Source organism: Gouania willdenowi, chromosome 4, assembly GCF_900634775.1.
Source record: "Gouania willdenowi chromosome 4, fGouWil2.1, whole genome shotgun sequence".
NCBI classification, from domain to species: Eukaryota; Metazoa; Chordata; class Actinopteri; order Blenniiformes; family Gobiesocidae; genus Gouania; species Gouania willdenowi.
The window spans coordinates 3,273,712-3,291,346 of record NC_041047.1 but is presented as its reverse complement, the minus strand read 5'-3'; the positions used below and the strand labels follow the sequence as shown (position 1 = coordinate 3,291,346).

General features: G+C 36.5%; 1 protein-coding gene across 2 annotated transcripts in view; it reads right to left on the bottom strand.

Annotated features, from left to right (window-relative positions):
• Positions 1-17,635, bottom strand: part of adcy1a (adenylate cyclase 1a) — a 66,294-nt gene that overhangs the window by 24,392 nt on the left and 24,267 nt on the right. For both annotated transcript variants that reach the window (XM_028444574.1, XM_028444575.1), the window contains exons 5-11: positions 12,835-12,962; positions 11,325-11,483; positions 9,940-10,081; positions 7,709-7,864; positions 3,270-3,464; positions 241-338; positions 18-102 (exon numbers count right to left, since the gene is read on the bottom strand). In XM_028444574.1, coding sequence (XP_028300375.1) covers positions 18-102; positions 241-338; positions 3,270-3,464; positions 7,709-7,864; positions 9,940-10,081; positions 11,325-11,483; positions 12,835-12,962 — 963 coding nt within the window. The remainder of the gene's footprint in view (positions 1-17; positions 103-240; positions 339-3,269; positions 3,465-7,708; positions 7,865-9,939; positions 10,082-11,324; positions 11,484-12,834; positions 12,963-17,635) is intronic.

The window sequence follows — 17,635 nt, the reverse complement described above, 5'->3', positions numbered from 1 at the left end:
CAGTGGGAGACTCTTACCTGTACACTGGTGAGACGCAGGTACATGACACAGGCCACATGGAAACACACACACAGAACCAGCAGCAGCAGCACTAGCGTTCCCCTGAGACACACACACACACACATCAGCGTAACAGACTCCCGAGCCTAATCATCTCACCAAAGATCGATCCAATTACACAAATCTACAATCTCTCAGTTGTGTGTGTGTGTGTGTGTGTGTGTGTGTGTGTGTACGTACTGTGGGACCATTAGTAGATAGATAAGGCTGAACTGAGCAGCGAGGATGAGCGAGAGAACCACGGCGCTGGTGAAATGATCGTCGTACACCTGATGGTACTGAGGAGAGAGAAACAGTCAGATCATCCATCCATGCATCCATCCATGCATCCATCTGTTCAGCTGCCTGCAGGTCACAGAGGAGCAGGTCAGGCGTTTTCTCCTCCGTGGGGATTCCTGACCTTTGCAGAAACATGCTGCCACTGAGAAGCATTTGCGTCGTTGCTCCGAGCTTTATTTATGCTCTCAATGCACACAAATGTCATTCCTCTTCTGCGGCTACAAACAGTGCTTCTATAATGTAACCAGTCTTAAAATGCAGCAAACATATTTAAAATCAATTTGAAGATGAAATATGGGGAGAGAATGAAACAATCATTGGAAGGGTTGCAGAGGAAGACGATTATCTCCTGTTTGCATGAGGACAAGGCAAAGGAGCACAAAATAAATACAAAAACACTTGACGACAGAGAACTATACAAAATGGCAACAAAAACGCACAAAATTACTCCAAAAATGCACAAATTGACAGAATATACAAACTAGCAGCAAAAACACACAAAATGACTCTAAAACACACAAAAAAAACAATAAAAATGCCAAATATTATTCCAAAAACATACAAATTGACAGAAAAATACACAAAATGACACCAAAACACACAAATTGACGGAAAAATGGAAACAGAAATCCAAAAAATGGCAACAAAAATGCACAAAGCCACTCCAAGGATACGAAAAACAACAATAAAAATACACAAAATGACTCCAAAAACACACAAATTGCAACAAAAAATACAAAATCGCAATGAAAATACACAAAATGACTCTAAAACACACAAAAAAAACAATAAAAATGCCAAATATTACTCCAAAAACATACAAATTGACAGAAAAATACACAAAAAGACACCAAAACACACAAATTGACAGAAAAATGGAAACAGAAATACAAAAAATGGGAACAAAAACACACACAAAAGACAAAAGAAACGCGCAAAATTACTCAAACATAGAGAATAACTCCAATACCTCAAAAAAATGTAAACAAGAAGATATAAAAATGAAAGGAAAAAAAATCCAAACGACCACAACACGTGTTGTTTTCTGTGTTAATGCACAGATTCAGGTCATTATTCTAAATGCTGATATGAATGTTGATCATGTGACCTTTGCATCAGACAATGACATTTTTTTGCAGCCGTCGTTGTGATAGACGTTCCTCATCACTGACTCAGAATGACATTAGTTCATTAAACATGTCCATAAATTCTCCAGAATAATTTGAGAGTTCTATGAACGACTAAAAACAAAACTCTTGAATCACCGTTTGGTAAGAAATGTTATTTCTTTGCACTGAAACATTGATTTAAAGATGGCAGCAGCACTTTTTCCTGCAAGTACGACTGAAATAATTCAATCCAAGTTTTGATCATATAACCACGTTTCATTAAATCACCTCTCATTAATGTACCAATGATATTTTACTGGAAGGAGCGCGTGTCAGGATGTACACACACACACACACACACACGCACACACACACACACACACACACACACACACACACACACACACACACACACACACACACAGTGTCTCCTTTCTGGCTCTTCCCACGCACACACAGGAGAAATATATCACGTGTGCAGCTCAGACGATGCCAAAATCATTATCCACACCCCCTCCTGAGAGGGTGGGTGGATTCCTCGAGCACACACACACACACACACACACAAGTATACGCACACATATACACACACGTATACGCTATAGACACGAGGCGTGGGAGAAAGGGGAGATGGTGAATTAAAGCCTGTGTGTCTTTCTGAGTGTAATGAGGCCGGTGTTGCAACAAATTCTGCGACCCATCAAATTCTGTGACCGCAGGAGGCAACAAGTCAACTATTTTGTGTAGAATTACACAAAATAGACTCAAATATTCACAAAATGAAGAAATGAAATACAAATATAAATAAATAAAAATATAATATAAATAAAAAATGAATTAAAAAACTTATTAAAATACGTTAAAGGGAAACAAAACCCACAAAAATGACTATGAAAATACAAAAAAACTACAACAAAAACACAAAATGACAGAAAAATATGTACAAAATAGACTCAAAACTCACAAAATGACAGAATAGTGCATTAAAGGGAAACAAAAATACACAAAAATGACTATGAAAACACAATAAACTAATAAACTACAACAAAAACAAAAAAATGATAGAACAATATTTACGAAATTACACAAAAGGACAACAAAATGCACTCCAAAATTACTCCAAAAACACACAAAAGACAAAGAAATACACAAAATAGACTACAAAACTCACAAAATGAGAGAAAAGTACACTAAAGTGAAACAGAAACACACAAAAATTACGATGAAAACACAATAAACTACAACAAAAACACAAAATGATAGAAAAATATATACAAAATTTCACAAAAGGACAACAAAATAGACTAAAATGATTGAAAACAAAGTACACAAAATGACAGAAAAATACACAACAGAACAACAATGTATTCAAAAACTCACAGAATGACAGAAAATTACCCAAAAAGACAATAAAATGCACAAAATTACTACAAAAACACACAGATTGACAGAATAAATTTAGAAAAACACACAAAAGACAAAAGAAAGGCACAAAAGAGTGAGGCCGGTGTTGCAACAAAATCTGCGACCCATCAAATTCTGTGACTACAGGAAGCAACAAGTGACCTAGTCAAAGAAAAATAAAGTAATGTCACTTTTACCGTTCACATTTTCACTAACAATCCCAGACTTTATCATTATATAAACAGACAAACTGTTTCATAATAATTTAAAACTGTATGATGATGTATTTGGGTTTTAATCAATTTTTCAAAAGATTATTATAATATTTAATTCGTTACATAACGCTTGTAGAGTACGTGGTGACATGGTGAAATGTCGCCCCCTGTGGTCACAGATGGTAACAGATCGTACGCTCACCCTCCTCTCTCTCTCTCTGCTCCTATAAAATAAAGTGATGTAGTTGAGTTCCGTCGTCTCCGACTCCGTCTGCCGAGCCTCGATCAGTCGTCCGATGTATCGGTTAACACGAGTCGCTGGAGAGTGCTGCACGGCGGTGGCGGAGAAAGACGTCCGGCTCCTGAGCTTCTCAGAGGCGGTTCGCAGCGCTCGTCTCTGTCAGGGACAGAAAAATACAGACTATCACAAAATGACTGAGAAATACACAACAGAACAACAAAAATACAAAAAATTAATAAAAAAAAAACTCACAAAATGACAAGAAAATACAGAACAACAAAAGTAGATAAAATGAATGAAAAGAAATTTACAAAACGGCAACAAAAATAGACAGAAAAAATTTACAAAATTACACAAAATGAACTCAAATACATTAAAGGGTAAGAAAAAAACACAAAAATGACTCTAAAAACACAATGAACTACAACAAAAACACAAAACGATAGAAAAATATATACAAAATTATACAAAAGGACAACAAAAATACATGTAAAAGACTCCAGAAACGAAAACACACAAAATACACAACAAAAATACATACAATCAATATTAAAAATTGTATGTATTTTTAATACATACAATTTAATACATATGCATTTTTCAAAATGACAGAAAAATGCATAAAAGAGTGACAAAAATACACAAAACAGACTCACAAAATGAAAACATAAAAAACACAAAAGACCATTTAAAACTCACAAAATGATAGAAAAATACATGAAAAGGCAACAAAAATGACTCTAAAAACACAATAAAAACATAAAATAGTAAAAAAAAAATAGATACAAAAAATATACTAAAATGATTCCAAATACACAAAAACTTATGTTTACAAAATTAGTCCAAAAACACACAAAATAATAACAAAAACACAAAAAAATTCAAAAACACAAAAAAATTCAAAAACACAAAATTACAATAAAAATGCTCAACATTACACAAAAAATACACAAATGAACAGAATACACAAAATTGCAGCAAAAATACACAAAATGACTACAAAACACACACAAAAATACATAAAAACACAATAAAAATGGCACAAAATGACTCCAAAAACATACAGATTGCAACAAAAACACACAAAATAAATCCAAAACACACACACTGTAAAGCGCTTTGAGTGTCTATGAAGAAGCGCTATATAAAATCCAATGCATTATTATTATTATTGTCTTTAATATTATTATTAAAATGACAGAAAAATGCACAAAATGACTCCAAAAACAGACAAAACTAGATAAAATATTTACAGAATATTTACAGAAACACACACAAACCCTTTGTTGTTTCCTGTGTTAATGCTCTGATTGGTCATTATTCTAAACACTGAGATATAAATGTTGATCATGTGACCCTCAGATCAGATAAAATCACACGTTTGTTTCACTGCTGTGATAAAAGTTGCTCTAGAGTCATGTATGTAGAAAACCATTTATTATAAATTGATTATTATGCCATGATTTTAGTAGATTTCTGCAGTTTAAATGCTGTTTTTGGAGCAGATATGAGTGAGTAGCAGCAGTTATAATCGCATCATCATCATCATCATCATCATCATCATCATCATCATCAGAGTCATGAAGCACTAAAGCCTGGCAGAGTTCAGGCAGTTTGACGGATTACAGCCACTGGGTGATTTGTGATGTTCAGATCCCAGTAAAACCAGGACGTTACTACCCTGGGCTCATAACTACACACACCGTGAACCAGGCACCAATTATTAATGTTCAGCTCAAAGTATGATGTGACAGATACGCACACGTGGTTAAATGTATCTATTCCTAGTCTGGATTAATGCTGAACGAGTGGCGGGAAGCACCGCAGTGCTTACAGTGAATACAAAAAAATATATCCAGAAACTCATAAAATGACAGAAATGAAACAGAATGAAAATACAAAAAAATCTATCCAGAAACTCACAAAAAAATACACAAAATGACACACAATTAATTTTTAAAAACTCACAAAATGACACAAAAATACACAACAGAACAACAAAAACACACACAATTAATTTAAAAAAACTCACAAAATGACACAAAAATACACAACAGAACAACAAAAATACACAAAATGACATAGGAATATACAAAATTGCAACAAAAATACATAAAATGAATCCAAAAATACACAAAAATACACAAAAAGACAATAAAATGACACAACATAGACTCCAAAACTCACAAAATGATCAAATGAAATACACAACAGAACAATCAACATGTGTCGTGTGTGTCAGATGTGGATCATTGTATCTATTCCTCTGGATTACTGCTGAGCCAGCGTTATGAAAGCCGTGGTGCTTACAGTGAAATGTAGAAATCCAGATTAGTGTGTGTGCGTTTGTCTGATGGTGTGTGTGAAGGATTAACGACGGATTTCTCTCCATCATAAAAGCCATCAGAGCGATTTCTGGAATGATGGAGTGAAATACTTTGGATGTCTGTTCTTCATTAGTTTGACTTCCTACATTTTCACTCAAACATCTGGACTTTCTACTTCTACACTTGTTCTGCTTCTTGTGTTTGTGTCAGTTTATGGGTAACATGGCGCCCCCTGTCCTTTCTACATGTCAGTGCATGTGTTGATCTCTCACAGTTGAAGCCAATCTCCATGATTTCCCCCAATAAACTTAAACCCAATGGGAAAATACATTAAACAATATAAAACAATCATAAAGTAACAACAAAAACACAAAAAATGACTCCAAAAACAAATAAAACAATAAAAATACACAAAAAACAACTCCCAAGATAAATAAAACGACAATAGAAAATACACAAAATAACAAAGAAATGCAGGAAATGACACCAAAAACAAATAAAAGAGAAAAACACATCATAAAAAGAAAACAGAACAACAACAACAAAAAGGCATAAAATGATTCAAAAACACATAAAATTACATGAAAGAACATAAAGAACAAAAGAAAACACACCAGACATGAACAAAAATGCACAAAATAACTCAAAGGACACACAAAACAACAACAAAAAATACACAAAATGACATAAAATACACATAACAAAACAAAATACACCAGAAAATAACAAATAAATGCACAAAATGAATAAAAAAACAAATAAAACAAATAAATACACAAAGGGCCTAAACTACGAAGCTCGATTAGTAAGTATTAATATTCTGGAATAATCTCCCTGTCAGAGAGAAACTGTCCTACGAAGGTCGATAACAACACACTCATTTCAGCCTGGTTACGTGCATGCTCACATAAAAGGGGTGGAGATTGCAGCGTCTGACCAATCAATGGAGAACCTGGCAGAGCGACCTTTTTAACAGTTTATGATCTGAAACAAATATAATGAATTCAGAACCATGATGACAGCAAAGAGCAATAGTGTTAGTGCAGCGCACCAGGAGGCGGAGCTTTTATACTCGCTCAGATCTGATCCACTCCATAACCTGTGGAGTATTTCATCAAAGTGTTCTTAGTAGAGCCAGGCCTATGATTTAAACCTGGTTTAGCTAACCCATGCTGGCTTTTATAATCCCATCAAACTCGTAGCTTGAAAAAAATACACAAAAATAACTAAAAAATAGCAAATAAATTGCTCAAAATGACTCCAACAATACACAACACGACCAAAAAACTCCATAACAACAAAATACAAATACAAGAATGCAAAAAATAACCGTTGAAACTCACAAAACATGAACAAAAATACACAAAATTCCCAAAAATACAAATCAACAACAAAATTACTCCAAAAACAACTGAAACAACAGACGAAAACGACAAAAATTACTGAAAAAAATAAAATGATGAAAAATACATAAATTCAAAACAAAACAACGACAAAAAACACAAAATGACTCCAAAAATTAATGAAACAACAACAAAAAATACCTTTAACAGAAACTATTGCAAACAAAACACACAAAATGACAACAAAAACGCACAAAATGACTGATTAAGACTTTTAATGGAAAAAATACCTATAGCAGAAAACAAACAAAAACCCACAAAAAAAACTAAAATACATAAAATACAAAATTACTAAAAAAAAACAAAGAAAGAATAAAGAAAGAAAAAAACACGCAAACACACAAAATAACTTTAAAGACACAAAAATGGCAACAGAAAATTGCTCAAAATGACTCCAACAATATACAACAACAACAAAATACATTATACATTTAGAAGAACGCAAAAAATTTTGTTGAGGGACACAAAATGTGACTAAAAATACACAAATGAACAACAAAAACATACAAAACCACAGAAAAACAACAGACTCTGTTGTTTCCTGTGTTAATGCTCTGATTGGTCGTTGATCCACATGCTGACATTAATAATGAACATTATTGATCATAACTTGTCATTTCTAATTGACATTTTAACGGTTGTCCATGTCTGCTGTGTGTCACACACCCACCTTGTCGTCGTCCTCACAGGTCATGACGTTAGAGAAGGGGATCTCAGCCTTAAACATCTTCCTACAGTGCATGAGCTGCACCAGCAGATAACAAACCGTCTTAAACTTCATCCGTTTGGCTGGTTTGATGTCAGACAGGATGAGGCCAGGAAAGATCTGAGGACCACAAAATAAAAGTGTTAGAGTGAAAGGTGTGGAATCACATTTTAAAAACAAGACAAAGTCAAAGAAATAATTAGTCCATCGTCCAACCGATAACCAGGGTTTAAAGAGCAAACATCTGATTGGATGAAGTGATCAGCAATAGAAGCGTCAGACGCCAAGATGGACGATGAGATTCTTCAGGATCTTTGATCTAAAATCTAGATCAGTAACTTTATCGATCAGATAAAGACATAGGCTGTGTTTGAAATCGCATCCTACCATACTACTCATACTAACGTACTATTCATACTAACGTACTATTCATACTAACGTACTATTCATACTGACGTACTACTAATACTAACGTACTACTCATACAAACGTACTACTCATACTAACGTACTACTCATACTAACGTACTACTAATACTAACGTACTACTCATACAAACGTACTACTCATACTAACGTACTATTCATACTAACGTACTACTCATACTAACGTACTATTCATACTAACGTACTATTCGTACTAACGTACTATTCGTACTAACATACTAATCATACTAACGTACTACTCATACTAACGTACTATTCATACTAACGTACTACTCATACTAACGTACCATTCATACTAACGTACTACTCATACTAACGTACTACTCATACTAACGTACTATTCATACTAACGTACTATTCATACTAACGTACTACTAATACTAACGTACTACTCGTACTAACGTACTACTCGTACTAACGTACTACTCATACTAACGTACTACTCATACTAACGTACTATTCATACTAACGTACTATTCATACTAACGTACTAGTCATACTAACGTACTAGTCATACTAACGTACTAGTCATACTAACGTACTATTCGTACTAACGTACTACTAATACTAACGTACTATTCATACTAACGTACTACTAATACTAACGTACTATTCATACTAACGTACTATTCATACTAACGTACTACTCATACTAACGTACTATTCGTACTAACGTACTACTCATACTAACGTACTACTCATACTAACGTACTATTCGTACTAACGTACTACTCATACTAACGTACTATTCGTACTAACGTACTATTCATACTAACGTACTACTCATACTAACGTACTATCCGTACTAACGTACTACTCATACTAACGTACTATTCGTACTAACGTACTACTAATACTAACGTACTATTCATACTAACGTACTACTAATACTAACGTACTACTCATACTAACGTACTATTCATACTAACGTACTATTCATACTAACATACTACTCATACTAACGTACTACTCATACTAACGTACTATTCATACTAACGTACTATTCATACTAACGTACTACTCATACTAACATACTATTCATACTAACATACTATTCATACTAACGTACTACTCATACTAACGCACTACTCATACTAACGTACTATTCGTACTAACGTACTACTAATACTAACGTACTACTCATACTAACGTACTACTCATACTAACATACTACTCATACTAACGTACTACTCATACTAACGTACTATTCATACTAACGTACTATTCATACTAACGTACTATTCATACTAACGTACTATTCATACTAACGTACTACTAATACTAACGCACTACTCATAATAACGATCATTTTGTTTGTTTTTAGAAACATGTATTACATTGTCATGTTGTGTATTTTTGTTGTTGTTTAGTTGATTTGTGTTTGTTTTCTGTGTTTTTGGAAACACGTTGTGTATTACTTTGAGTGTGTTTGGAGGCATTTTGTGTGTATGTGAAAGGGAAGAAGGGGATTACATGTCAAACTGGATGGATTGATATTTTCTGCGATGCTGGTCACAGAGCCTGCAGGAATCCAGCGTATGTGTATGCGTGCTTGTAATGGAGCGCTGCATGTGTGTTTCACCGGGGATTTAAATTCAATGAGCCGACACACACACCGTACATGTGCAGCCGCCGTGAGACAGTGATATGAGCCATGTGTGTGGCAGCTTAGCACTGGCCCCGCCCCTCCCTATCTGTACCAGGGATTAACTGCCTGGACCCCCTCCCCACCACCACCACATGGACGTACTTTGCGTCGGTGCGACGGCACGATGAAGAAGGTCTCAATGTGGTGCTTCTGCAGGAAGGCGTGTCTCTCGTGGCCGAGGCCTGGCTCCACCTCGTAGTCTCCGTTCAGACACTCCAGCGTCGTGCGTGTGATGTGAACCTTCCTGCAGACGGACGAGTGACATCATCATCATCATCATCTTTTCCAACAAACAGCTGCTTTTGAAACGTGACTTAAAGCTGATGGAGATGATCATTCTTTATCAGACGCCCCAAAGAACAATAAATCAAATTCATTCAGCTTGAAAGTTTGTTTTGATTTATCTCTTAATATGTTGTCTAAAAACTTTGGAGCATTGCATTGTGGGATGTAGAGTTCCAAAGACCAGGGGTTGGACCTTTTCTGACCAATTTGAGCTCATTTTTATCCTTTTTCTGCAACTACACCAAACTCACCACATTTTAACCTATTTTCATCACTTTTTCTTGCCATATTTTTTCTCCTTTTAATGCATTTTTACTGCATTACTGGATGGGATGGATGGATAGATGGATGGATGGATGGATGGATACTCAAATTTCAATGCAAAATTTTGCACATTTTTTCCACTTTCAAGACATTTTCAGCACTTATAAACACTTTTCCACCTAATGTCACATATGTTGACCCATTATTGTCACTTTTAACCTCTTTTCACCATATTTCAGGTTTATTTTTGCCAATTCAACCACATTCACAAATTGTCATGCCAATTATTTGCCAGTTTAACAAATTGTTCCTACTTTTTACATTACATTACACCAAACCTCCTACATTTCAACCACTTTTATGCCAATATAAACACTTTAAACCCTTTTTTTCTGTCTGTTTTTGGCCACTCTAATTTGCAACTTTCAAACAAGATTTTACATCACTAAGATGATTATATATTATGGTCCAAAAAATAGTAAACTTCCTGGATAACAGTAGATATTATTCAGATGAATAAATAATTGTGGTTATCACAGATTCATAGAACCATCATTTTGCTGACTTTATGGATGGACCCCAAAAATCTCTTCCCTTTATGTCAACAAACCGAGTCTTTACAGCGGAAATCAAAACTATCTTTTAAACAGCAGAGTCAACCATTTCTTTATTGTATTTTCATTATTGTCTCAAGCAGCTTTAAATACTTTTTTGGTTTAGGTTGAAGATTTAGAGCCTGATTTACTAATATCCAAAATAAACAGTGCTAAATTGGGTGTAAGTGAAGAAAAATGTTGGGAACTAAGTAAATTAAAGTCAGTACTGAGTCATTAGCAGCTGACAAATCCAAGTACGTTGCGTGGGTGTAAATAGATTTTACAGCATTTGTGTCACACTGTACATGATGAAACAATGTGTGTGTGCTCTCTGGGACTGACCCTGGCAACCCTCCGGCCTCCATCACGTTGGCCAGCGTGACATCGTTGGACCACACGTCGTACTGCCACTTCCTGAGTCCCAGCACACCACACAACACGCGGCCCGTGTGCAAACCCACACGCATGTTCAGGTCTACCTCCGTGGCCTCCACCACCGACCTGCAGGGAAAAGATGGAAGACGAGGGTTTCATGAAAAAACCCATTTCACAAATGGCCCACGCGCTTTGGTCTAAAAAATACTGAATTTTTTTTTACCAATTGTTCCACGATTATTCAAAAGTCACACTGTATATTTTTAGTTTGATCGGATTAATACTTTTTAGGACCATTTTCAGCTTCAAAATATCTCAAACTGAAATGTGGTCAATTAATAATCTAATAAACAAATAATTATCAGACACAGAGCCAAGTTATAATGACCTCATGTAAAGGATTTTCAATATCGGCGAGTGGTGAAATAACCTAAAGTTTGAGTCCAAAATGAAAATGAAGTCACGTAAAGAAAAATATTTTTTTTATCCCAATAAAGAGTAACTTTTATACTATAAATTAAAGCAGAAAGCAGTTATGGACCAATGAAAATAGTAAAAAAAAATAAAAGTATTTTATTTGGATTTCAAGAGACTGTCACATAAGAACCAATGCATATCTGTGACTAATCATTAGTGATGTGAACAGTCTATGTTCATAGCTCTAAGCTGATCAAATCACAGGGAGCTGAGACATATGCTAAGTAGTTTATTGAAGGCCCAAACATGTTCCAGACCCAAACCCAGACACCCTTTTCTCCAATTTTCAGGAGCTGGCATGTCCACCAGATAGGATTTATAGTTTTATATATTCTGAGATAAAAGGTTGATCTGTGTTACTATAGCAAAGGTCAGTTTTCTATGTGATGCAGTTCCTGAGATATTAGAGTCTGAAAATGGAAGAAAAATAAGGAGAAAACGTGGCTGTGTTGTAAATGAGAGTAATGTGTTCTGATTAGAACAGATTGAGTATGTGAGAAATACCAGGATGTATAATATATAGGGATATTTTTTAAGTACGCATGGTAGGCACACTAGTCATACTCAACCATCCCATGATGCATTGCAAGCGGAACGTAATATGGTCCTAGGACAGGCTTCAAACTTAAAGTCAAACATCCCCTTTTCAAAATAAAAGCATCTCTTCTTGTCTTCCATTAGTTTTTAACTGTTTCGTAAACAGGGCTCTTATTTTGAAGTTAACCAAAAGTTTTTTCAGTAGCACAATGGAGTGCTACTGAATGAAACGTGTCTACATGAGTTTCATGAATGAAATGAGCACATGTTGATATTCTACTTGGTCACTTTCTCACTTCAAATGTTTTCAGAACTTTCAAAGTAAAGGTGGAGAATCAACAGAGATATTTAGCCTCAGTGTGAACAAGGTTTTTAATGCTGTAGGTTCCAAATGCATCTTGGGAAACTTGGAAGTATACTTCAGTGGGAACGCTCATCATCCTAATCATTTTGTACGACTCACGCGATGGTGTCGATCATATCCAGTCCCATCTCCACGCAGCAGTGGGCGTGGTCAGCCTTGGGTTGAGTCAGTCCTGACACGCAGTAGTAACAGTCTCCCAGTATCTTGATCCGCCTGCAGTGGTTCTCCTGTAGAACACAGACCAAACCAGTGAGTGAGTAACAAAGAGCTTTTCAGTTCAACGATAAGACGTAAACACACTGGGGTCGTTACACGTAAGTTGGTCTGAAAAAAATGTGAAATGTTTGCCAATTGTTCCGTGATTATTTAGTAGTCACACTGTAAACTTAGAGTTTGAACGGATGAATACTTTTTGAGAGTGAGGGGGGGTATGTGTCAAGTTTCGCTCGTCCTTATTTTTCTTCCATTTCCAGATTCCAATATCTCAGGAACTACAGCACACAGGAAACTGAAATGTGGTATAGTAATATACCATAAAATTGACATATACCCCCCCCCCCCCCCTCACTAATTTGTGCTAAAAAAAATTACAGCAAAAGACACAAACAACACCAACAACCGCAAAATGACACCAAACAGCAAAACCATAGAAAATAGCAAAACATTTACACCAAACAACAACTAAAACTTACAAAATAACTCCCAAAAAGACAACAGAAATACACAACACAGCAAAAACACACAAAATCACATGAAGAAAATTAAAAAAAACACACACAAAACAACAAAAAATACACAAACAATACAAAAAATGAATCTCAAAACACAGAAAAATACACAAACAGCTCCACAAATGACTTTATAAACACACAAAATAACTTCTAATACACCACACAACAATACTACAACAAACAAAACTCAAAATTAAGAAAAACACAAGTTTGTAGTTTCCTGTGTTAGGGCCTGTACTACAAAGCTGGATACGTATATCCTGATATCTCTCCATTAGCTTCACCTAACCAAACATTCTCTGTCAGAGAGCAGCTGCACTATGAAGCAGGATATAAACATGTTCACTTAAACCAGGTGATTTTAGTCAGGCTACGTGTTTGCTATTGATTTGCTATACATCCTATCTGGTGCACATGCCAGCCCCTCGAAATTGGACAAAAAGTTAGTCTGAGATTTTTTGTATATTCTGAGCGAGTAGGTGGAGCTGTATTACTATATCAAATTTCAGTTTCCTATGTGATGTAGTTCCTGAGATATTGGAAGATGAAAATGGAAGAAAAATAAGGACGAGCTAAAAACAACACTCAACAAATTGGCCATATCTCAAAAACTATTCATCCAATCAAACTAAAAATGTACACTATCACTATTGAATAATCATGGAACAATTGGTAAAAATTCAGAATTTTTTTAGACCAAAGTGTGTGGGATGACCTGAAAATGTGTTGAAATGACACGGAATGACTGAACGAAGTTTAGCAAGATGGAAGTTTTCTTTGTGTCCACCACGCAGCAGGATCAGTGTAATGAGGAACGTCCAATTACTTTCCAGATGTGTGTGTGTGTGTGTGTGTGTGCGCATGTGTCAGTATCGGTATGTGTACACGAGTCGACCGGCCTCTCTGATCATGTAGATCAGACGCGTTGGTGCGCTCGTGCAACCGCGTGCGTGTGTGTGTGTGTGTGTGTGTGTGTGTGTGTGTGTGTTTGCACTAAGGCCGACTCTAATTGCTCCGACATGCTCTTGAAGTAGAATCCCGCCCACACATTCCCAGACAGATCCGCCATTTGTCACCGTGCACAATCACGTGCACAAACTCAGCAGTAGTGACACACACATGCGCGCGCACACACACACACACACACAGACCTGTGGATGCTAACACAAGTAGCATCGGTATTGGTTCATGGGTGTAGTTGGTTTCCTTTGACCCTGTTAATGTAGACGCGACACAGCTTAGCCCGCAGGCAGCCTCAGAGTGAAACACACACACACACACACACACACACACACACACACACACACGAGGAGAAGATGGATGACAACTGCAGGGTAAGAGGTAGAGATGAGAAGAAAGAAGACGGGGTGCTCTGGTTTTCTGCTCACGGGAGCAGAAGCTCCTGGCGTGGGAGGCTGTGAGGATTCAGAAGGCGGGTGATTATCCCAGCGCCGGGAAAAGAAATGAACAGTGTATGTGTGTGTGTGTGTGTGTGTGTGTACATGTGTGTTAGTGAGAAGAAAAGAGAGAAAAATGTCTTCCAACTAAACCCAGCTTGGAAGCAGATATGAAGCGTTAACCCTCTGAGATTTCGTCGACGGTCTCTTTCTTTGCCCTGTTGTCAATATTGTTATTGAGCATTATGGGCCTGTACTACTAAACTGGATTTCATCTTATCGCTGTAACTTCCAGAATTTATTTGGTAAAATTTCTGTAAAATCAGCTCCCCATTGTTAGAAGACCCTGGTTGGTGCAGATCTGACAGCTGCGTTTAGGAACATACGTGACTCAAAGATACAACAACTACAGAAAAATACACCAACAACTGCAAAATGACAACAAAAACACAGAAATTGACACCAAACAGTAATTAAAATACACAAAAATGACAACTTGAATAAACAAAACAATTAACTACACTAACGACAACAGCAAAAACACACAAAATGACAACGAGAACACAAAATAACAAAACATACACCTGAGGGGTGTTCCAGAAAGGATGTTGAACAAACTCTGGGTCTATCCTTAAACTCTGGGTCAATATACCCCGCGATGGTAAACTCTGGGTATCTGATTCCATTACAGCTGGTATGAAGTGGATCAATTAACTCTGAGTATGTAAACCTTGGGTTACTTACGTGCATGAGTGCGATAAAAAGCCATCATCAGGTAAGCAAAGATAACACGAGCTTCCATGGCAACCACCCGGAAGAGAGTAATTTATTTCACCCTTATGGGTAAAATAATTAAGTGTTTATAGAGAAATAATTCATAAAGGTGCATTCACACAGAACGCCACTTCAGTGACCATAGTCGCTTAAATCGGCCATGATTTAAGCGACTGAAGTGATGAAGTGACCTTTTGGTCACTTCATCACTTCTTCGTTCCTGTGACGTGACGACCAGGGAATAATATATAATAGTGTCTGAGCAGTTGGGGCAGCAGCACTGAGAGGGCTCTCCAGTCGTATGTTTACAACACTTTTCATAGACAGCTCCACTTGATAATCAACTTACACAGTTACTAATGGATGAGTTTTAATTATTATTATTATTATTATTATTATTATTATTATTATAATTATTATTATTATTATCTTGTTATCTTATTTAGTTCTACACATATTAGTCTAAATACTGTTTATATTTATGTTTATATTTATTTATTTTTATTTTTTCTAGTTGTTTGTCATTATTTAATGTTTACACTATTAGAGAGAGCACAGTTCACCAAGTCAAATTCCTCGTGTGTATAACATACATTACTTGGTCAATAAAGTTGTGTCTGATTCTGATTCTGTTGATAAATCTCTCTCGCTAGCTGCTGGTAGGGGTGGGCGGGGGGGGGGGGCGTAGGGTCAGGGCGGGGCCTCAGGGGAATAGACAGGTTTAGCAGCTGCGACTGAACCCATTTTAATGTGAATTCACCCTCACCAACACCACAGAGGAAAAATCTCTATTAGGATGCAGCTGCAGCCCCACACACACACACACACACACACACACACACACACACACACACACACACACACACACACACACACACACACACACACACACACACACACACACACACACACACACACACACACACACACACACACACACACGCACACACACAATCATCATCATCATCATCACGAGACTGTGGTTGAGCGGAGGAGCAGCACTGATAGCACTATCACGTCCTCGTACCTTCCCCTTTCTCTCCCTCTGATAAACCCTGAATGATTGCAGAGAAGCAGAATGAAGTGAAGAGGGATAATCCAACAGGTCATGTGACTGGAGCGTGTGTGTGTGTGTGTGTGTGTGTGTGTGTGTGTGTGTGTGTGTGTGTGATCTCATGGCCTCGTGGAGAAACAGGTCAAGGATGAGGCGGGCTGGGGGCGGAGCCAAAACCACTCGGACGAGATTTAAATCAGCTCATATTAAATGTGTTTAAGTATCAAACGTATCTTGTAAAAAAAAAAAAAAGAGAGAAAAGTACTAAAGTGTCAAAAGTAGAAATAAAAGAAAAGCAGGAGCATCTTTCTGGTGATATTTTTAATTGAATCCACCAGTATTTTAGGGTGACCATACGTTCAAATTTACCTGGACATATTCTACAAATGATTGAATTTGTCCAGGTTTCCCAGGGACTTTGAACGCATCTAGTGGAACACATTATTTTAAAAGACCGTAACAGCCAGAAAGATGGTGCTTCATGAAAGATGGTGTTTCATGAAAGATGGCGCTTTGATTTGACGGAATAGTCACACACGAGGGAAAGAGAAGAGAAACTAAAGAGACCAAACACTGGTTAACTGAATTCAAACATAGAAGAAGATCCTCCTGAATGATAAAACCTCCATGGAAGTTCAGAGAAGGGGTTTAAAACAAAGGAGCCACTGGGAGAAACTTAGAAAGTTATGGTAAAGTTTCCATCATCTGGTCTAGACCTCATCACCTCTCGTCTCCATGACAACAGACAGAATAAAGCCCAGAGTCTGCATGAGGCCATGGGATTATTTACTGTTCTGTAAGCCATGAATTATTTTATTTTTTTATTTATTTCTAGGAGGAGATGTTTCTCATTGTTTCAATGATTGAGAGATTTTAGGAAAGTTTATATGAGATTTTTCAAGTACAGATTGTTATAATGATGAACAATAACTCATTTATCTACT